At 45.6% G+C, this 23,849-nt stretch overlaps 1 protein-coding gene across 1 annotated transcript in view; it reads left to right on the top strand.

Annotated features, from left to right (window-relative positions):
• The window catches only part of LOC142575034 (neprilysin-1-like), a 622,756-nt gene that overhangs the window by 425,517 nt on the left and 173,390 nt on the right, over positions 1 to 23,849 (top strand). The window contains exon 14 of the mRNA XM_075684001.1: positions 9,285 to 9,343. Coding sequence (XP_075540116.1) covers positions 9,285 to 9,343 — 59 coding nt within the window. The remainder of the gene's footprint in view (positions 1 to 9,284; positions 9,344 to 23,849) is intronic.

Here is a 23,849-nt window from a genome sequence, read left to right as displayed (position 1 = left end):
CGAAAAACAACGTATCGCGGAGCACTTCAATAATTACTTTCAGTGTTTTTTTTTTCAAATTTCGATGGAGTTATAAACCTTAAGCGCATGTCATGTAACTCGACCTCTGATATTGTTTCGCAACCTGGTGTTGTGTCAATGCTGCCGAACCTCAACGCTAAATCATCTCCAGGATCAGACAGCATACCGAATGCTTTTCTGCGCAGATATGCTGAAGCGTTAGCCCCTTGTTGTTATCTTCCGTGCCTCGTTATCTTCGGCTAATCTTCCTACAGACTGGCTAACTGCACGTGTCGTTCCCATACGAAAAAAGGTGACAAAACCCTGGTAACTAGTTATCGTCCGATATCATTAACTTCATTATGTTGCATGTTAATCGAACATATTATAGCTAATGAAGTAACCAAATTCCTAAGTGACAACAACTTACTGTCCCCTCATCAGCATGGTTTCCGGTAGGGTTTCTCTACTGTGACACAATTAACGACAATTATTCACAACTTTACAAGTGCTCTTGACAAGTCAAGCCAAATTGACGTAATATTTTTAGAATTTAAGAAAGCGTTTGGCCTTGTTCCTCACAATAAAGTTATAGAAAAACTACAGTCGATAGACCTTCCAATGTAATTATTAACTTGGTGGCGGCTTATCTTTCTAATCGCAAGCAGTTTGTTTCAATTGATAATTACTCTTCTAACGAACTTTCAGTAAACTCTAGAGTACCTCAAGGTAGCGTGCTAGGACCGTTACTATTTCTAATATACATAAACGATATCACTAACGAAATTTCTCATCCTGTTCAACTTAGACTATTTGCTGACGATTGTGTGTTGTGTAACGAGGTTACACGCCACGAAGATCAATTAATGCCTAACTCTGACCTTCAAAACATTCTTTCCTGGTGCAGTCGGTGGGGCATTGAATTGAACAGAGAAAAGACTGTTTACATGTCCATAACAAAAAAAATAAAATGTCGTTTGTCTGTAACCTCGACTCTGAACCACTGACCAAAGTCAGCCAGTATAAATATCTTGGAATCACCATAACCAGTGACCTCGGCTGGAATAGCCACATTTCGAACGTATGTAACTCGTCTTTCAGGAAGCTTTGTCTCCTCAGGCACAAACTAAAGCACGCTCCCTCTGGTACTAGATTACTGGCTTTCACTTCACTCATCCGACCGAAACTAGAATATGCATGCATTTTGTGTGATCCCTATCAGAAAATTAACATTCACGCTTTACAGATGGTCCAACGTAAAGCTGTCAGGTTTATTTTTTTTTAAATATAGGCTGATTGACTCTCCTACTAGCCTAATGAATCAACATAATATTCAAACGCTACAACTACGCAGGAAAATACAACGACTGAAGTTTCTTTTCTTTCTTAAAAACAACTGTTTGTCCCTCGACCCACAGGCTTATGTTAAATGGACACTAAAGGTTACTATTAAGTGAACGTGGACTGTTGAAATACCATCCCAAAAACCTCGAAACGCTTGTTTCGTGCCAAGGAGAGACTTATTTTAAGAGAAAATGCGTTCTGAAGCGTCCGCGTACCTCTAGCGCAGTTCAAATCGCCCGCCCTCCGATCGAGGAGTACTGACATCATGGTCTCATAGTGACGTTGCGCCATCGGTGAGTAGAACGGCGTCCGCAGACGGCGCTACGGCTTTTCTGCGCAAAACGCAAACGCGCGACCAGAAACAGAGCCAAGACAGAGCCGACAGCAGAGCGAAAGCGGGAGTACGGTGGCTAGCGAAAGGGGAAACGCGCGACCATAAGCTGGTACTTTATTCTATGACGCAAACTTCGACGCTCGTCACAATGGACCCTGACAACGACATATTGGCTCGCGATGCTGGGCTCAACTTCAGCGATTTGAGCACTGGCGAGCGCGACCTGCTGCTGAGGGCTCGCGCTGCCGGCGACGTTGCGTACTACGACGGCGGCCTCGACACCGGCTCTCCGGAGCGGGAAAGCAACGAGGGCTTCCCACGACATCACAAGGACGTGGCATTCTCACTGCTTGTTCGAAATGAAAGTTTCGCGAGCCAGCAGAACCCGCACAGCACAACGTGATAACGAAACTACTGAAACTCCAAAGCGTGCGCCGCGCAGAGTCGAGCGAAAACGAAACCTTTCGACCACCCATACTACTGAAGGGTAACGTCAAAATGTTATTTTTTCTTAGAATCGAATAGATGTAGACAAGTAGCATTTTCTTCCGTCTTATAATCGAATGAAATGATATTTTTAATACGAGTAGTTGAGTATTAGTGACACAAATTATGAGGAGTGCTTTCGTCATCGGGCTAGTACCGGAATGTCGCTGGGGGGTCTCAAATCGTGCCATGCATTTACCTCAATTTCTCGGTTACTAAAGCTCTGTTCGCGATTAGATTGACGCCTTAGACGTTCTAGAACATTGCTCTACCACTTTAACTTGACTATCTGGTAACCTTTAGTGTCCCTTTAAACCACTAACAGCGCGCCGAACACATCATCGCCACGCTGATTCTTTAACACCTTATAACACCCGAACTAACATTTTTAAGTTTTCTTTTTCCCACGCACTCTAACAGATTGGAACAGCCTGCCATTATCACAATTGATAATCACCGATTCTATTGAAGGCATGTCTTTAATTCTAGAGGTATGGCCATGTCGGCAAGCCTTGTTACTGTTTTCTTTTTCTTTTTTTTTTACACGTGAATTTTGTTTGATACTTTCCTGATCTTCCTTGTTCTATTATTTTCAGTATTTTGCAATCGTCGCTCGTTCAACGTCTGGTATTTGTTTTTTTTTTCTCTCGATAGTGGTTGCAAGTGCTCATATATGCGTGGGATACTGTTCTAATGTTTGTCGAGTTGTCTTCCTGCAGCGTAGCTTCTCTTAATCTTATTAGTCGTCGCTTTCATTTTAGTTTTCTTGTGTGATATTTTCTTCTGATATTTACATCTGTTGCATTGATTTTGTATTTCCTTTTCATGTGATCGTGCGTGTATATATATATATATATATATATATATATATATATATATATATATATATATACGTACACATGTAAATATTTACGTATTCTGCCCCTCCTGCTTGGGTCCTCATTGGGTCTGCAGTATTGTATAGATAAAATAAATAAATAAAAGCATGGGGGTTGCTCCGCGATTCTCCGACTGCAGCAAACCTTGGTAATTTTCAAGCATGTCAAATCTCAGGGAAGGAGAACGCGCCGACAAGCTAGAAGAGAGCGTTGACAAAAATATGTATCAGGAATTAAGTGTTACACAGATGAGACAAAGGTCTGGAATAGAGTGCACAGAATAAAAGGTCGACAACCTTACTCGCTACCCTTAGTAAATAAACAGGAAGATAGTATGGAAGACCAGGCGAACTTTCTAGGCGCACATTGTGAACGCATATCCATTTCGTCGCACTACTCTGACACATTTCAAAGACAAAAAACACGAATAGAACGGCAGCCATTAGTACAAAAAAGTGCAAAAAGTGACGTGTGCAATAGACCATTTGGCATAACAGAGCATCAAGAAGCACTAAACGGGTGCAACAAATCTGCCCCAGGCTCTGACCACATCATATAGGAAATATTAAAGCACTTGCCAACTGAAACACAAAAAAAACTTTTTCTTTACAATGGTATACGGTTTTCCGGCCAGATTCCCTGTGTCTGGAAAGAGGCCGTTATAATTCCCATTCTAAAACAGGGTAAGGACCCTTTCTTGGCAAACAGTTATAGGCCGATAGCGTTGACAAGCTGCCTATGCAAACTCTTTGAAAAGATGGTGAATAAACGCTTGCTCCACTATCTTGAAACCAACAAAATATTAGACCCATACCAATGCGGTTTCATGGAAGGTAGGTCGACGACAGACCAGCTTATCCGCGTGGAAATGTGCATCCGTGAAGCCTTTATCCACAAATAGGTTGTCGTATCTGCATTTCTTGATATGGAAAAGGCATATGACACCACGTGGCGCTTTGGGATCCTTCGGGATCGTTCTGGAATGGGTATACGCGGCAGTTTGCTGACCATCATTAGGAGCTACCTGTCTGACAGAACATTTCGCGTTAGAGTTGGCAACGTGCAGTCTCGATCATTCTCACAAGAGACAGGTGTACCGCAGGGTGGAGTGCCGAGCTGTACACTCTTTATTGGGAAAATGAACTCCTTGCGTACGATCATACCTGGCACACTCTTTTAATCGGTTTATGTGGACGATGCACAGATAGCTTTTAGGTCGTGCAATCTCAGCATCCGCGAGAGACAGCTACAGCTTGGCCTAAACAAACTCTCAAAGTGGCCAGAAGAAAATGGTTTTAAATTTTAACCCTCAAAAAATCACATGTGTTCTCCTCTCAAACAAGAGAGGCATGTCACCGCAACCCGCCATTGACCTTAACGGAGAACGACTATCGGTCAGCCTTGAACATAAATTTTTAGGTATTATTTTGTACGCAAAACCTAATTTTATTCCCCACTTCAAATATCTTAAAGCGAAGTGCCTGAAGACTATGAACCTGCTGAAGCTACTTTCTCGAACAACCTGGGGCAGTGACAGGAGGTGTTTGCTTAGCCTGTATAAGAGCCTTGTACAATCAGGCCTCCACTACGGAGCCTTGGTGTACCAATCCGCATCGGACAGTGCTCTCAAAATTCTCGACCCAGTCCACAATTTAGGTATACGGCTGGCAACAGGCGAATTTAGGACAAGCCCTGTGGAAAGTCTGTATGTAGAAGCGAACGAATGGTCCTTACACCTACGCAGAACATATCTAAGCTTCTGCTACTTTTTAAAATGTAAATCGAACAACGAACATCCATGTTACTCAGCTGTACTTGACCTGTATTCTGCAGGACTTCAACGTAACCGCCCATCTGTCCGAGCTCCTCTGTCTGTGCACTTAGAACAACTGGCTAATGAAACCGGTATTCAACATCGAGAAACAGCCCTAATGACTCTCACTAACCTTGCACCACATTGGGAAGGGCAGACTATCCAGTGTGATATGTCTTTCGCGGCAAAAACAAAACATGCGCCTGAGGTGCATATACATTCACACTTTCTCGAACTCCAGGCGAAGTACTCCTGCGCGGAGTTTTATAGAGACGCTTCAACGTCTACTTATGGTGTAGCTTATGCAGCGCTCGGACCTTTATTTTCAACGTCCGGTGAGTTAAATCCAAACCCCAGCATTTTCCCAGCGGAGGCATACGCGATCCTCTCTGCTGTGAAACATATAAAACAAAAAGGTATAACAAAGGCTGTTGTATTCATAGACTCATTAAGCGTTGTTAGTTGCATATCAAGTCCAAGAAAACACAAACTCTATCCTTGATGAAGTCTACAACCTTCTATGTTCAGCATACATGTCGAAGCAAATGATTGTTCTTTGTTGGGTGCCTGGCCATAGAGGCCTACAAGGCAACGTAGCTGCTGACTAAAGGGCTACATCCATACCTTTTTGTGATGCAAACATTAATGTACCTGTACCCTACACAGACCTTAAGCCATTTTTACAGCATAAACTACGGAAATATTGGCAACGGCAATGGGACACTCAGGTATCCAACAAACTGCATATAATCAAACCAATAATAGGGAACTGGATCTCTGAGAAAACAAGACACCAGGAAGTACTGCTCTGTAGATTAAGAATTGGGCGCATTTATAGCACTCACTCGTATATTCTAACTGGAACTAACCCTCCGACATGCACTAGGTGTGCAAGTAGACTTACAGTCCTTCAGGTTCTCGTTCAGTGCACATTATTAGAAGAGGAGAGAAAAAAGTTCTTCCCTTCCTTATACCGTCATAATATACCTTTGCACTCAGTCTTCGTTTTAGGCAATGACCCTTTATTTAATTTTAAATCAGTACTCAAGTTCTTAGAAGAAACGAATACCATAGAAATCATTTGGCCAGGCTATTTGTAGCACAGCCTCTGCATAGAGGCGGTAGCTGCAATGAAGTCACTTACAGAGCACAAGCCTCGCAGCCCTTGCGCTGAAGGGCTCTGCAGAGGCACTGGTGCTGCTATAAATTAACGTGTTTTAGTATCTAATCCTTCACAACGTACTTTTAGAACCATAGGACTCACTTTTCATTGACATTATTTTAATAGACACATATGACGTAGTAGTTCTGCGGAAACCCGCAAGGTGGAGAGAAGTAATTAATAAAGGGAAATCAGACATCCACCCGTTCGTAGCAATTGCAACAAAGGAAACCCATACGGGTTCCTCGAAAGAAAAGCCTCAGAGTTGAAGAAAAATTCGTCCTGGTCCGGGACTCGAACCCGGGACCACCGCCTTTCCGGGGCAGCCGCTCTACCATCTGAGCTAACCAGGCGGCTAGCAGATGGCAGGGCGAAGTCGAATTTGTCGACAACATACGAAGCAAAGCAAGTGTTTGACGTAGTAGTTCGCCCTGCCTTCTGCTAGCCGCCTGGTTAGCTCAGATGGTAGAGCGGCTGCCCCGGAAAGGCGGTGGTCCCGGGTTCGAGTCCCGGACCAGGACGAATTTTTCTTCAACTCTGAGGCTTTTCTTTCGAGGAACCCGTATGGGTTTCCTTTGTAGCAATTGCTACGAACGGGTGGATGTCTGATTTCCCTTTATTAATAGATACATATGTTACACCATTTACAGCGAATATTTTAGGACAATATACAGCCCCTCGATTTCCGCCATATTCAACGATACTCATTGCCATTCATGAGAAAATGTCATGGTGCTCTTTGGACATTTCTGGCCCTTGCGCCAAAAAACAATATCCATCAATCAAGAGTCGCGGCCATGATCTCTTGCTGCTAGTGCGATGTAATAGCCATACAATTCAGCGGTATTAATTTGATACATGTGCTCGGTTAATTAGATTAGAGGCATCCAGAAGTGCAACCTCACGTCGGCTGAATTTCTCGCACCCGATTAGCTGTACAGTCGATGCAAGATTGTATAAGACAGCGGGCTCACGTCCACGCCGGCGAGAGTCGCGACACTGGCGAACTGGCAAAACCTAGGTGTCAAATAACATACTCTGCAGACATGATCGCCACCCCATTACTTACGTGCTATTACGCTTGTCTGCTTTCAGTTGTCAAGTCTGTTTAGGGATACGTTAAGGCATCCGAAGGTCCGACAGTGACTGATTACATCTGTCAGGGTGTACACAGTGTCCTTGCATGTAGAAATATTATGAACATCCTCCTCTACAATTATTTCGAGGTGCCCGCCCTTGATATTTATCTTTAATTTGGAGATCCACTAGATTAGAATATGAAGTTCTACGTGCCAAAACCATCATCTCATTATCAGGCACGCCATAGTGGAATACTCTGGACTAATTTTGACCTTAACGTGCACCTAAATCTAAGCACACGTTTTTTTTTTTTTTTTTTTGCATTTCGCCCTCATTAAAATGCAGCCGCCGGGTCCGGAATTTGATTCCGCGACCTCGCGCTTAGGAGCTCACCACCAAATCTACCAAAGCCCCCAAGCGACCACGATGAGTACGGGGATCCATCGGCTGCAGAAACTTTAGTATTTGTTATATGTACGTTGCGCATGTCCCCCATGACTCTGGAGACAGCTGCATAAACTGCCCATCTATTTTTGCAGTTGCATCACCACAAACACATTTTGATGCCATACGATGTCAATGTAGCTTCATGGTTTACATAATAGCTGTCCCCTGGATCAAACATTATGTTTCTCATCTGGGCACTGGAATTTCAACAGGTGCCTAGTTGGCAGCAGTTAGAGCAGTGTCAAACATTGTCACCTACTTTTCAGGTGATGCTCTTTGCAGTGTTGCCAAAGCGACAACGGCTGCTAACTGTAAACGCCAGAATTCTCGCCACAGGCTAGCGAAAGCCCGGCCAGTAGGAGACAAACTAGGAGTGTCTTGCACCGTAGGCTTCGTCTGCAGCAGGAAGATGGTACACTACACTGCTCAAACGTGTAGAGGAAGACATCGGCGTGTACTTAGTGATTTGAACGACTCGTTCATCAACTACATTACGATAATTATTTGTCTATGTTGGTGAACGCGACCTGTCGTAGCAATATATTTACGAAAAAATATTTCGCTGGCGATTACGATACTTCGTAATGCGAATTTTGAGCCCAGCTCCTTAGGTGTTTTGAATTCGCCCTATATTGTGGCAAAGAATTTCACTGAGCGACAGAGTGCTCTCTCGGTGGCGCTGAGCCTCTGCTCTGGCAACTCGGCTGGCAGCAGCGGAAGACCAGGCACTTCCTCCTGCGCGTCGCTCACTGTTGAGAAAGGAATCGTCAACACGGGAGCTCATGGCTCGCGCGGAGCACATTCTCTAGCGGCGGCGGCGCTGTAGGTCAAGTAGCGCATGCTCAGTGGGTCCGAAGCCAACGCCAGTGCTTAAATTCTCGTGATGGCTACGCTCTCGTTCATGGCCAGTAACAAACTATGAACATAGCTTTCGCTTCCTCTAAACTCGCCTGACGTCAATTGTGAGCGCATATAGGGTCCCATTACCAACATCGTTCGGCGATTCCGGCGTTCGTAGGCCCAAAGAGACGCGTCCGCATAGAAACGAGAGGATCACGGTAGTAAAATTCTACCAGTGGGAACACGATAGCTGCTGATGGATTGTCTTGGCTTGTATACACTTGGTACGAAACACTAGACGACGTGCTGTTTTCTCCTTCCTTACGCCTACGGTGAACTAAAAGTCTTGAAGGGACTCACACCGTGACGTCCCGATAAAGTGCTTGCGTTTAACGTACGCAAGGCGACAAGCGTTGCTGTAAAATTTTCTGTTGTTAGAAAGTGACAACATCTAATAGTGCGCTATTTATCACTCACTCGGTCCACTTATCCAGACGCCGGTCCTAAACTCCAAGCCTGGATCGGTAACCTTGACTTCATGCACTTGGCTTCTGCTACTAAGGCGAAAGCCTCAGAGCTCTGTCGCGTTATGTACATAAAATATTACGTGATCTAAGGAAGGCCAGAAGCAAACCAAAGCATTCCCAGCCCTTTATAAGAGATGGTTAATGATTAGCAGAGTTAATGATTGATTAGTGATTGTATTAAGAAAATGAAGGATTAAGGCTGATTAGGGGGATTAAGGGGCATTGAGGTCGATTAAGGTGTTTTAATGAGGAATAAGGTGGGCTAAGAAGGATTAAGGAGGATTAAAGTGAATTACAGTAGGCTTTACAAGGCTTTCGCATTCGCGTCTTCTGGCGATAGCTAAGGACATCTGGTACTTGTTTCTGTTCCCAGGTGGAGGCACTCGGTCTTCGACTTGTCGTGCACTTATGATCCTTCCAGAAACACCTTCGGTAAGGCAGGCACTTTTTATATTGTCACGTTGTCTAGTGACAGTGAAGAACCAGACAACAGTGAAAACTGTGAGCAACGAAAGCTGCCTGTTAACAGGCAGTTTTCGTTTCGACTGCCTGTAAACAGACAGACACACTTAATGCACAATGATAGCGGCGAGCACCGTCGCTAGTCATCGAAATTCGATCTCGGGTCAAGCTCCTCGGCTATTTATACACGACTCGTCGAATATTGCCGAGCTGGTTGGTGCTCGCGTGCCTTACAGAATATACAACCGTATTTACGTTCATCTGATTTCACAAGGAGCGACGACTGCATAGACAACAGATAGAATCGATGAGAGCAATTGAAAATGTTCGGTTAGATGTCTTGGCGTGGCAGGTGTGTCTTGCGCTGAGCAATAACTTTTAATATTTGTCCGCTAGAGAAAAGCGGTCACCAGAAAAAAATATGTAAAAGTAGCTTGTCTATTCCTCTTCAAAAGCATCGTCCTGTTGCTACGAATATAACACGGGAGCAAAAAACAGAAACATACTTAGCAAAGAAAAATAACAAAGCAACAGCGAAATAACCCGCCAGAGCTCGTTAGCGCTGGCAGAACGGCTCAAGGCGCACTTCATTACTTCAGCACTACTTCAGCTCGTCAGTGGCGCCGTTGTGATTGCGTAATGCCGTCTCACACGACATCATATATTCCAGTTCGTCAACACCTCAAAGGATCTTGTAGGGTTGGGAATAGCGTCACTAACGTTTTGATGACAAAGCCCCAAATGACCAATTGAGCGAAAAAGCCGGCGTCTGTAGCAGCGAAGCAACTATGTTCCCATTGGCTGCTACGTCACGTCACGGGCGTGCCTCGACGGCCATGACGAAACGATGTTGCGTCAGGGAAGGGGGCATCACCACACATCACCAGCGCGCCTCGATGGAGCAGGTACCGTGACGCGTTGCCGAAAGGCGAGACGGATTGTCGTCGGCGAGCTAGTCGCGTGACGTGCGCGTGCCGCCGTATCGCTCTTGGAGCGCGCTCCGTATGTCTCTCTCTCACCACCCCGCTGGGCTTTGCTGCTGCGCGCACCTGCCAGCCTAGCTGGCCGCTGCGGCTTCCTCGGTCTCTGGTTGCGCAGGACGCCGGTGGCATGCGGCATTGGCACCGCTGGCTGCTACTGCTTACTGGCTTGAGCAGCACGTACTGCTATGGTACGTTACTCGCAGCACAAACTCGAAGGACCGTTCAGCGGTATTCAATTGGACAATAATGCTTTCGTATACACAACTCGGAAGAATTGCTTATAGGTATCCTCGGAATTGTTTCACTTAGTCCTCGTTGGCGTATCGCTGTCCAAACCAAAAGACAGTCGCCGGGTCGGTATTGTACGTAGCACCGTCGAAGATTGCAGCATCGGGCGTCCATCCTTTGCTGGTTCTTGATTCGTACGAGCGAGCTGTACTTCGTCGGCGCGGTGCAGATGTGGATGGCGACGTCGAAATTATCTTTGGCAGTGACGTGCAGCAGCATGGCGTCGGAAGTAGTCGCGTTCCTGCCCTAAACGAGCTTGAACAGCACGTTTTGCGTCATTTTTGCGTTGCCGTGTTCTAAGCGAAGGTTACATATGTGGAAGGATGGTATCTCTCGTCTTGTGTTCGGCGTCGACGTACAAAGGTAACATGTCGGTGAGCGCTCAGGCGTTCCACTAGACCGTTTGTCGGTAGTTTATAGGAGATTGTCCTCCATTGACTTGTCTGGCTATATTGCAGGTTGGCTTGAGTAAGCTCTGGTGTAGAAACCGTTAGACTCTCGTTGATGAGAACTTATCGGGCACCATGTCGCAGCAGTATGTTTTAAAACGAAAGCTTTACTAACCTCGGCGAGCCTAGTTTCGCCGTCGCCGCGAATTTGACCTTCATTTGACCGCAACTGCGCCGTAGCCTTAGCAACGCATCACTTGAAGCCTCAAGATGATTATGCCGTTTTGTTGATTCCACAAGGAAAGCGTGACTGCTTGCGCAGGAAGCAGTGGCTGCATGCCATTGGCCGAAAGAACTTTGTTCCGACAAAGAACAGCGTTGTTTGCGATATGAGGCTTCTTTCTTATAGCTCGTAGCAAAGCATCCCGTAATGCTGCATTTTTTTTCATTCTTCCGGCCTGCTCACCAGCGCTTTTGTTGCGGTTCTCCTAAGTATGCTTAATATTCTGGGGCGGCTCCATCACCTCGCACGTCGCTAACTGTTGTTTTTTCAGTTGGAAGTGCAGCATTATAGATTCTACTTTGCACCCTGACAAAATTAGTGGCAAATATACCCGTGGTATTGCAGGTGATGAGCTTTAGCTTGTCGACATTGAATTTTTTTAAAGTTTTAAGGCGAAAGCCTTTAGATCTCTGTGTGTCAAGGTCGCGTTGTAAGCTGGAAGTTTCACGTGACCCAAAGAAGGCCAGAGGAGACCCAAAGCATGTCCACCCCTGTATAAGAGAATGATTACCCAAGTTAATTAATGAATCATTAGTGGTTGACATAAGGTGGATTAGGGAGGATTAGGGTTGATTAGAGTGCATTAAGAAGGATTAAGATGCATGAATAAAGATTAATGTGGGTGGAGGAGGACTAAGGCGGATTATGGTGGATTAAGGTGAAGGGTTGATAAAAGGGTACTAAAACCGATTAGGGTGGATTAGGGTGCATGAACGAGGATTAGGGAGGATTAAGGTGGGTAAGGGGAGATTAAGGCCGATTAATGTGGATTAAGGTGAATTAGGGTTGATAGAGGAAGATTAAGACCTATTAGGATGGATTAGGGCAGAATAAGGTGGATTAGGGACCATGGAGCTGGATTATGTTTGATAGAGGTGGATTAGGGTGTATTAAGGTAGATTGGGACTATTAAGCAAGATTAAGTTGGATTATGGTGCATGAATAAGCAATAAGGGGGATGAAAGAGGAATAAGGAGGATTATGATGGGTTATTATTGATAAAGGAGGATTGAGACCATATAGGATATGCTAAGGTGCATTAGGGGCGATGTAGGTTGATTAGGTTGTATTAAGGTGGATTAGGGTGTACTAAGCTGAATTAGGGTTCACTGAGTATTAAGGCCGATTAGTCTACCATAATACTCCTAATGCACGTTAATCCACCGAATCCACATTCATCGACCTTAATCCTCCTTCATTTACTCTAATTCACCCTAGCCCACCATAATCCTCCTTACTAGACCTTAATCCTTCTTAATCCACTCTTATCCTTCTTCATGTACTTTAATACACCCTAATCCACTATAATCGTCCTTAATGCACCTCAACGCACCTTCATCCACCGTAATACACCTTCATCAACCTTAACCCAACCTAGTCCTCCTTTACGCATCTTAATCCACTTCATTCACCCTAATGCGCCTTCATCGACTTTAATCCACCTTAAACCTCCATAATACACCCGAATTCATCTTAATCCAATCACTAATCAATCATTACTTTGCTAATCATCAATCATCTCTTATACGCAGCTGCACATGCTTTGGTTCGCTTCCCGCCTTCCTTCGGTCACGTGATATTTTCTGTAGCTCACAACGGGACCTTGAAACAGAGGTCTAAGGCTTTCGCGTAATAAGCCACACACAAAGGGATGTGTCACAAGCAATACATATCAGACGCATGAAGTAAAGCATCTGATCATGTGGCTGGAAAATTATCTGGAGTATAAAACTCGCCTCAAAGCTCCCTTTACCTCGGTATATCCCGTTCATACGGCTTTAAGCAAAAACCAACCTCCTCATAAACGTTGCCTCCAGCGTTATCGATGCTGTTATAAGCATTTCTCAAAATTTTCAACCCCACCGGGGCGCGCAACTGGCCCAAAATAACACGCCTTCATAGAATCTGTTCCTATGGGTGGGCAGCGCTGGGCACATAGGAACATGTTCAATCACCAACTCGCCCAGCTTGCCGTCTTAATCCATGGAATCCTGCGCCCCGTCCGCGGGAGCCCAGGAGGAACAGCGTGCCGTGCGCAGCCGGCGGGCGAGGAGAATCGAGGAGGATAGCGCCGTGAGGAGGAGAGTGTCGCTACTTCCAAATTATCAAGGGGCTTTAAGTCGAAGGTGAGGCGAGGGAGTGATGAGGGAGGGCAAGGGGAGAGGAGTTAGGGGGGAAGGGTAGGTCACCCTGGATCGGCGTGCGGGCGCGCGACGATCTACGAGGCCATGCAAGGGAAACGGATTTTATGCTCTGCTCTCCTCATAGATGGCGCCAATTACCTCTCTCACCTCTATAGCTACGGGGATACAATAGGTACGAGGTCCTCCGAGGTATGTGGAAAGGTGTAATGCTTCCAGGACTTACTTTCGGAAATGCGGTTGTTTGCTGTAGAACAGGGGTACAATCAGGACTCGACGGGAAGCAAAGGTCAGTGGGTCGCCTAGCATTGGGCGCTCACGGGAAGACTACAAATGAAGCTGTGCAGGGTGATATGGGCTGGACAAGTTTTGAAGTGAGGGAAGCTTGCAGTAAAATTGAGTATCACGAACGGCTGAGGAATATGCAAGAATGTAAATGGGCTGGGAGAGTGTTCAGGCATCTGTACAGGAAAAACAATGATTCACAGTGGAGGAAAAGAACAAGGAAGCTTACCAGCAAGTATGCGGCCTGTAGGGTGGGCAACACAGCAACAAAGAAGGTCAAGTGGAAAGTCAGAGAGGCTGAATTAATCTCATGGGTGGCGGCAATGGAAAAGAAACCTGCCATGAGTAACTACGTAAGAGGAAAAAACGAAATCAGGAAAGAAACCATTTATGATAACTCAAAGGGAAGCTCATTACTTTTAGAAGCGAGATCGGGATGCCTTAGAACACGCACCTATAAAGCGAGATATAAGAAGGAAGAAGAAGCATGTGCTTGCAGCGGTAAAGCTAGGGAAACTACGGAGCATGTTTTATTAGAATGTGAAGACGTCTACCCAGCGGTCGATTTAGGCACCACTGGCCTCCTTGAAGCCCTTGGGTTCAGAGGGAGCAGTGGTAAAGCAAACATGTGCGCAATAGACATTAGTAAGAGGCGACTGGAGGATTGGTGGAAGAAAAGTAGGGACACGACAAAAGACGGAGACGTACAAAAGCACAGTTCGCAACAGGGGACCAGAAAATTTGGGCGTGGTAATTCAATGTTTTTTTTTTCATTGCTTAACCTAGGTAGGATATTCGGCAGTATAGTAACAAGAGCTTGGTGGCTCAACCCACCTCCCCGTTCCAAAGGGGACGCTCATAATATCCATCTTATCCATGCATCCATCCACCTAAAATCCCTTGATACTTTAAAAGTAGCAACACTCTTTGGAACTCTGCCACCGCCGGGCGACCTCCTTGCCTCCTCCTCTCCCCTTGCGCGTTCCCCCGCGGCAACTAGCTTTGCCCCAGTTTTTCTGCACGACGATTGGTCTCCCTGCCGTTGTCCTTGGAAACGCGCGGATCTTGAGTTTTGCTTGTGTTTTTCTTTTTCGTTCGCGCTATTTTCCTCCTGAGCACGGCTGGCTCGGCGCTTTAGCTCGGCGTAGCGAACGTTGTACGCTGTGTTTCCTGCTCTATGTGCTAGCGCTATGCCAGGCTGTTGCGCATATAACTCCAGCCAGAAGCCTGAAGATGGTTATACCGTTTTTATGATACCACAAGGAAAGCGAGACGGCTTGCGCAGGAAGCAGTGGCTGCATTACATTGGCCAAATGAACTTTGTTCCGACAAAGAACAGCGTTGTTTGCGAGCTGAGGCGTCTTTCTTATAGCTCGTAGCAAAGCATCCCGTAATGCTGCATTTTTTTTTTTATATTCCGGCCTGCTCATCAGCGTTTTTGTTGCGGTTGGCGTCAGTATGCTTAATATTCCGGGGCGGCTCCATCACCTCGCACGTCGCTAAATGTTGTTATTCAGTCGGAAGTGCAGCATTATAGATTCTGCTTTCCGCCCTGAAAAAAATTAGTGGCCACTATACCCGTGGTATTGCAGGTGATGGGAGTTAGCTAGTCAACATTGAGTTTTTTTTTTTCAAATTTTAAGGCGAAAGCCTTTAGACCTCGGTTTGAAGGTCGCGTTGTAACCTGGAAGTATCACGTGACCCAAGGAAGGCCAGAGGTGACCCGAAGCATGTCCACCCCTGTATAAGTGAATGATTACGCAAGATAATTAATGAATCATTAGCCATTGACATTAGGTGTATTAGGGAACACTAAGGTTGATTAGAGTGTATTAAAGAAGATTAAGGTGAATTAGAAGGCATTAAGATGGATTAAGATGCATGAATAAAGATTAGGGTGGGTGGAGGAGGATTAAGGCGGATTATGATGGATCAGGGTTGATAAAGGAGGATTAAGACCGTACAGGGTAGGAGGCTAAGGTGCATTAGGGGCGATGTAGGTTGATTAGATTGTATTAACGTGGATTGGGAGTATTAAGCTGGATTAAGGTGGACTAAGGAGCATTAAGGTGGATTAGGGTAAAGTGAATTAGGGTTCATTGAGTATTAAGACCGATTAATCTACCATAAGCCTCCTTATGCACATTAATACACCGAATCCACATTCATCGACCTTAATCCTCCTTAATACACCCGAATTCATCTTAATCCAATCACCAACCATTACTTTGCTAATCATTTATAATCTCTCATACGCTGCTGCACGTGCTTTGGTTCGCTACCCGCCTTCCTTCGGTCACGTGATATTTTCTGTAGCTCACAACGGGACCTTGAAACAGAGGTCTAAGTCGTTCGCTTAATAAGCCACACACAGGGATGTGTCACAAGCAATACTAGATCAGACGCACAAAGTAAAGTCGGATCATGTGGCAGAAAAATTGTCTGGAGTATAGAAATCGCCTCAAAGCTCCTTTTACATCGGTATACCCCGTTCATACAGCTTTAAGAAAAAAACCAACCTCCTCATAAACTTTGCCTCCAGCATTATCGATGCTGTTATTACCATTTCTCAAAATTTTCAACCCCAGTGGGGCGTGCAACTGGCCTAAAATTACACGCCTCCATAGAATACTGCGGCCAGTCCACTGGAGCCCAGGAGGAAAAGCGCGCCGTGCGCAGCCGGCGGGCGAACAGAATCGAGGAGGAAAGCGCCGTGAGGAGGGGAGTGCCGCTACTTTCAAATTATCAAGGGGCTTTACTGTCACCGTGGTAAAGAAATACGATGAAGATAAAAATTTGATTAAATCAATGGAAAAGAAGCATAAGTGTGGAACCATATAGATACCGGAAACGGCAGATCAAGAAGCAAGCGTCTTATGATAACTCAAGAGGCAGTGCCCTACTCTTTGAAGCTAGGTCAGGATGTTTTAGAACGCGGAGATATAAAAAGAAGAAGACACATGTACTGTGTGTGTAAATATGTAGAAACAATAAAACACTTCATACTAAAATGTGGTGGTATCCATCACAATGTCGATGCAGGAACAGTAACGCTTCCTGAGGCCCTAGGGTTAAGAGCTAACAACAGTCATGCAAATAAATATGCGCTGGAAATTAGCAAATGGCGATTGGAGGATTGGTGGCTCAAAAGCAGAGAGGTGAGATAAGGCTAAAAGGGTAGGAAGATGTACTTAAAGAAAATGGCCAATTTTAATAATACACAACACAGGTAAACAAATATAAAGAGCTGGGCATGGTGGCAACTGCCATCACCCCGTTTCAAAGGGGACGCTCCTACCTTCCATCCTTCCATCCATCCACCGAAGCTGGGGAGTTTCCCAGGCCGGCCAGGCTTACCCAACCACGCATACTGAACACGCAGGCCCTCTGTGTAGCGCAAAGAAGTTGCTGAACTAATTGAATTTCTCAAAGTAAAATACGTCACAAAAATCATAAAGTACGACTTACACACAACCTACAGACATGATAGCGTGGGATTGCAATTTGAATATAAATGGTAACATAATTCTCGTCCGAAAAAACTCAAACCCAAAACTTTTCCCAGCGTATCTACCGTTCAAAGACCAGCCAACCCCCCTCCCAAGATTTGCGCGTGCTGGCACGCCCAAATCTCAAAGGTCATGGAGCGGCCCGCGCAGTTCTTTGCAACACCTCCAGATGGCGCTTGCCTGCGCAGTATCAGTCTGTGCGGCATTGATTGCTTCTAAGTGGTTGGTGAGAATTGCTTTGTGGCATTTTCAGGATTCAGATCCTGTGCGTATCGGTTTTTGCTAGAAGGCACGTGCTCTGCATATTATAGTAATATAGGTATTATAATATTTGCAGTAGAAAAAGCCGAGGGGACGGAGGCGAATGGAGAGGGAATCGAGTCAATCGGCACACACTATAATGTCGATGCGAGGTTTAAGAAAATGGAGGCTTTCCAGGAAGAACTTGTCAAACACGTTGAAGAGCTCAAAATGAGCTAAATAGGGAGCGTGACAAACGGAAGGTAGTGGAAAAAAGGCTTGAAGCAGCCGAGGAAAAGCTGAACAGGGCCGCCATTGTGAACGAGGATGGCCGTGGGGATGGAACAGTTACCAGATGTGACAGAAGAGGGAGTGCCAGCAAAGTACGAGGAATGTGGGCAACGTGGTGAGGGGTTCACTGGAAAAAGCGGCACCTACCTTCAGGCCACCACGCGGAAAAGGACAAAGGGAAGCAAGGAGAGATACGGGAGGCTTTAATAGTGATTATCTCCAGTGACTCAAACCTGGCTAAATACGGGGAATGCGGGAGATGAATATTCAAGACGATGAGCAAAACGAGAAAGTGAAAGCAGACACCAACGTTTCGACAAGTGGACTTGTCTTCTTCAAGGCGACGTATGCTTTCCTCGCGACAGCTTATATAGGTGGGGTTCTTCTAAAGGGGAGAGGGTGTAAGGCGGCTGGGTGCGGCCACGAGGGAAGGTATGTTAGGATGTCGAATTGAGAATAAAGGAATGCTATGCACAACGCCAGGGCCACCCGCACACCCGTCTGTCAACCACGTGTCAACGCACGCGTGTTAGCCAGCGTCTCAACAGCGTCTGACACGTCGGCTGAAAGAAAGCAGGAAAGGAAAGGAAAAAATAGGGATACGCCAAGAAACCAAACTAAGTGTTGTTGCTTATAGCTTGAAATTTAGAAGAGCGAATAGATCCTACTGCTCCCTTTGAAACGTTTATGCCTATTGGTTACAATGTCTTGAATTTATGGGTAAGGTATGATTCTCCGTATTTTCTTTCTCGTTCAGAAGAAATTTGACTGTAAGATGTAGAGTTCCAGTTCATCAAAGTTATGACCTGGTTGGTTGAAATGCTCGGCGACGGCTTTGGGAAGCTTTTTAGCTGTGCCCGCACGATGTCCGTTTAATGTGACGTTCATTGATTATCCTGTTTCACCGATATATTATTTCTTACAGAAGGAACATTCAAGCATATAAATCACATCCGAACTTGTACAAGTGAAGCTAGATTTGACTTCATGTGTATAACAATTTGCGGTGTTTTTAACTTTAATGTCACTTTGAAGGTGCCTGCAGGTTTGCACCTAGGGCGGCAACATGCTTTTATTACGGGGGATGCCGTTGCCTGACTTTTGCGTGCACTAACATGTCTTTAATGTTCTTGTTTCGGCGATAGGTAACCTTAGGTACATCCGGGAACGCTTTTCTCAGACGCTCCTGACTTGATAATACCGGGTGGTATTTTCGTAGGATGTTGTTTATGTTTGGGAGTGCATTAGAATATCTTGTTATAAAGGCCGGTGGTCTGTCAGATTCTAGTGTGGGCTGTTTCTTCACCAATTCCGACTGTCTCTCCAATCTTGACGCGGCATCATAAGCTCTATCGAGAGCAACTTCGGAATAGTTCCTTTCTGCTAGCGTTGTTTTGAGGTCATTTAGGTGGTGGATATAATCGTGGTTTTCGCTGCCGATTTTTCTTATTCGTTTCGCTTGTCCGACAAAAATCCCTTGCTTGCAATGTCGCGGGTGATGACTGATGTAGTCTAAATATTTCTGGCTATCTGTAGGCTTCCAGTAAAGTGTCGTTCTGAGTTTTCCGTTTTCTATGTAGACCGTCGGGTCCAGGAAGTTGATTTGACTAGGAGTGTGGTGAGCAGTAAATTTAATAGTCGGGTGAAAGCGATTGAAATGGCTAATTAAGTCCGTTAAGGCGCTTGTGCCGTGTTCCCATATTATAAATATGTCGTCAATGTAACAAACATAGGTGTGGGGTTCAAAAGAATAGGATTTCAACAGGTCTGCTTCAAGCTGTCCCAAGAAAATTTTCGCATACGTGGGAGCGAATGACGTACCCATGCTAGTGCTGAAAGTTTGCAGGTAGTGAATAGAATCGAATTCGAAATAGTTGAGCGTGAGGACTATAGCCTAAGGAGCGATAAGTAAACTTCAGGAGCGTGCGCTTGGGGATTGATTGCGAGGGATCTAGAAACGGCTTCAATTACTTTACTCATGGGATTGTTGGTGTAAAGGCAGAAACATCCAAAGTGACTAGAATAGCGTGGTCGGAAAGGATTTGGTTGGCGTTGATGCCATCGATAATACGAAGGAAGTACGGCGTGTCTTGAACGAAAGATGGGAGGGCGGTGGGGAAATTTGACAGGTGGGGATTTAAGAATTTAGATAGTGACTCAGTGTTGTTATTAGACACAATAGGCCGACCAGGGATTTTTGCTGTAAATATTTCTTCGACCGGAACTTTATGTATTTTAGGAAAAAGATAAAAGCGGCCTGCCTTTTTGTTCTTGGACATCACGAAGCGATATTCAGATTGCGTGATTAGTTCCCTGGACAGGAGCTCCGCTATTGCGTTTATCACAATATTGCTATAATCTGAAGTTGGGTTAGAGTTGAGTTTTCTGTAAGGGGTGTGGTTGCTCAGTTGTTGGTAGGTGCTCAGAAGCAATTGTGGAGAAGGGTGAAAGGCGATAGAAGAGTGGCAGTAGGGACATTTCCGGGGCGGACGCTGGGTTCTGTCATGGAGCGAGCAAAACCAAAGCTCGTGGACAATGCCCAGGTGCGCAAAGTTGTCATAGTAGTAAATGGGCTAATTGACGCCCTAAACAGGAAAGCGACAGGACTAGCCCAGTGCTTGACGAAGGGGGTGGACGACTTGCGCAAGCTATCCCCTCAAGTGCAGATCGTGGTGTGCACGGTGACGGAGGTGCCTCTGCGTGACACTCACGCACAGAGAGTCGTAGTGGCTACTAATGAGGCGATATGGAAAGTGAGCCGAGAGAAAGGTTTCGAGATTGTCGAAATAAACAGGGAAGTGAGAAGGTGTGGTGGTTTTCAACCAGACGGAATTACAGGCTTGCAGGAGGAGTGGGCTGGCGACTTGCTGGTCGCGCTGTTGCTTTTTAGGAACCCACGGGCGCTCAGGAGGCCAGAGTAGATAGTAATGAAGAAGGTCCCCTAGGGGAACATCAGAAGAGCATCGCCGTCGATGGCAGAAAAAAGAGGAAAACAAGAAAAAGAGCTCGCCATGCAATAGGCTACATAAACATGCAGGGCGGCAGAAGAAAGGAAAAGTGGCCAGAGATTGAGGAGCAGTTACACAGAGAACAAATAGGGGTGTATGCGGTTACAGAAACGCACCTTAGAGACTCAGAAGAGCCGCCAGTTATTGAGAATTATGTTTGGGAAGGCTGCAACAGAACTAAGTCGGAAAGAAAGGGAGGGGGAGTTGGAACGCTCATCCATCAGGGAGCCAAATGGAAAAGACTAAATTCAAAATGTCAAGAGCATCTTCGGTTATCAGGTGCAATGAGTGGGAAAAAAACTTGGCTGGGCGTTACGTATTTGTGGACTGGAAATAATTGCACAGAGAAGAATAAAGGGTTAGGCTTCGGGAATGATGCTGAAATTATCCTATAAGGTGACATGAATGCCCACATACAGGATTTAGATGGCTATACCGACAACAACGGGAAGTCAATGCTAGACCTTTGTAAGCAACATAACCTCGTTATCCTGAATATAAGACCTAAGTGTGAAGCCCAGATCACGTGGGAAGTGGGCAACAGGCAAACAGCCTGATGACAAAAGCAATTCATGATAAGTTGAGAGAAGTGGTAATTGGTGAGAAAGAGTATAGCAGCATAGCGAGCGACCATAAACGCGTCATTTTGAAAGTGGGATACGCAGTTGGGAAAGAGAGCAAGGAATGCAAAATGGACAGTCCAAATTTGAACGCTGAACGAATAACAAATATAGTCCCTAAAGTTGAGGAACAACTCCCGTTGCTGTTTACGATGTACATGGTGAGGATGGAGAGGGCACTCGAAGGAAGTAATATCGGGTTTGATCTTTCATACAAACAGGCGGGTACGGAAGTAGAGCAGCAGCTTCCAGGTTTATTTTATGCGGACGACATTGTGTTGCTCGCTAACAAGCAAAGTGATTTGCAACGTCTGGCTAATATCTGTGGACAGGAAGTCAACAATTTCGGTTTGAAATTTAGTGTTAAAAATCAGGTGTTATGGTATTCAATGAAAACAGTGAACAGACAGTGGCAATACAGGGCCAGGAAATACCTCGGGTAAGCGAATAAAGATACCTTGGTATATGTGTAAACGAATGCAATAGATATATCGAAACATAGGAAAACACAATAACAGTGAAGGGGAAGACAAATGCAGCCATAATGAAGCACACAGCGCTATGGGGATACAATAAGTACGAGTTGCTCCGTGGTATGTGGAAAGGTGTAATGGTTCCAGGACTTCCCTTTCGAAATGCGGTTATTTGCTTTAAATCAGGCATACAATTAGGACTCGATGGGAACCAAAGGTCAGTGAGACGCCTCGCATTGGGCGCTCACGGGAAGACTACAAATGAAGCTGTGCAAGGTCATATGGGATGGACTAGCTTTAAGTGAGGGAACCTCGCAGTAAAATTCATTATGAAGAACGACGGAGGAATACGGGAGAAAGTAAATGGGCTGGGAGAGTGTTGAGATATCTGTACAGGAAAAACATTCATTCGCAGTGGAGGAAAAGAACTAAGAAGCTCACCAGCAAGTATGCGGCCTGTAGGGTGGGCAACACAGCAACGAAGAACGTCAAGCGGCAAGTTAGAGAGGCTGAAATAATCTCACGGGTGGCGGGAATGGAAAAGAAACTTTCCATGAGTAACTACTTAAGAGGAAAAAAACGAAATCAGGAAAGAAATTATTTATCATAACTCACAGGGAAGCTCATTCCTTTTCGAAGGGAGATCGGGATACCTTAGAACACGCACATATAAAGCGAGATATTAGAAGGAAGAAGCATGGGCTTGCTTCGGTAAAGCTAGGGAAGCGATGGAGCATGTTTTATTTTGATGTAGCCTAGTGGTCGATTTAGGCAGCACTGGCCTCCTTGAAGCCAGTGGTGCCTAAATAAGAGGCAATTAGAAGACTGGTGGAAGAAAAGTAGGGAAACGACAAAACACTGAGATGTACAAAGGCAAGGTTCGCGACAGGGAATCAGAAAATTTGGTTGCGGGCGTTCCATAGGTTTCTTTTTTTCTTCTTTTTTTAACCTAGGTAGGGCATTAGGCAGTATAATAGCAAGGGCTTGGTGGCGCAACCCACCGTTCCGTTCCAAAGGGGAAGCCCAGAACATCCATCCATCCATTCATCGTGGGGCGGTAGGGCAATCCACCGCCCCGCTCTAAAGGGGCGCTGATAGCATTCCTCCAACCGTCCATCGCGGCCTATGCAAGAGCGCACAACTTGCACACCACCTACAGACATGATAGCGTCGAATGAGTCTGAATATCTGAGGAAACATAATTCTTTTACCTGGAAATTCAAACCTTCTTTTCCCAGCTGCCGTTTGCAGTCTCTCACAGGAGCGGCGCGCCCCGCTCGGTTCCTTGCAACACCGTCCAAATGGCGCTCGTCTCCGTCCATCCAGGGCAGCGCCCGCGCCCGCCGCAGGGCGGGAAGAAGAACAAAAAACCAGAAACCTCGCCCTTGTGCATAGCGTACGCCGCCAGCGTTACCCGGTAAACAATTCGGTTTCATAAGCTGCAGTTGCCGGGAAGCGTGAGAAACAGTCAGGCATTTTTGAATACCATCGCGTTCCACTCTTAAAGCCTAAGCTTAAGCGCCCTTCATTTTTTCCATCCGGAGTTGCAAATTACCGTGATGTCTAATTCTTGCAATCTCAGGCTCCACCGTGCAAGGCGTCCTCAAGGTTTATTTAAGTTGCTAGCCAACATAATGCGTGATTGTCGCCTACGACTTGGAAAATACTGCCATATAGGTAAGGGTACATTTGTGAAATAACCCGAAATGAAGGCAAATCGTTCATTTTCTTCCGGAGAATAATTGGCTTCCGCTTACGACAGCGACTGGCTAGCATAGGCAGCGTTCCGTTAAACGGTACCTTTTCTCTAGACAAGGACGGCATCGAAACCTATGCTACTTGCGTCGGCGTGGATTTCGGCATAGGCGTCTTTGTCGAAGCTTGCATGTAGCGGTGGCGACTGCGGGCGTCATTTGTGTTTTTCAAATGCTTTGACCTGCGGCATTTTCTACTTCAACTTGACGTG

Source organism: Dermacentor variabilis, chromosome 3, assembly GCF_050947875.1.
Source record: "Dermacentor variabilis isolate Ectoservices chromosome 3, ASM5094787v1, whole genome shotgun sequence".
NCBI lineage: Eukaryota > Metazoa > Arthropoda > Arachnida > Ixodida > Ixodidae > Dermacentor > Dermacentor variabilis.
Note: the sequence above shows the minus strand (reverse complement) of the source record. Positions and strands in the feature narration are given on the sequence as shown.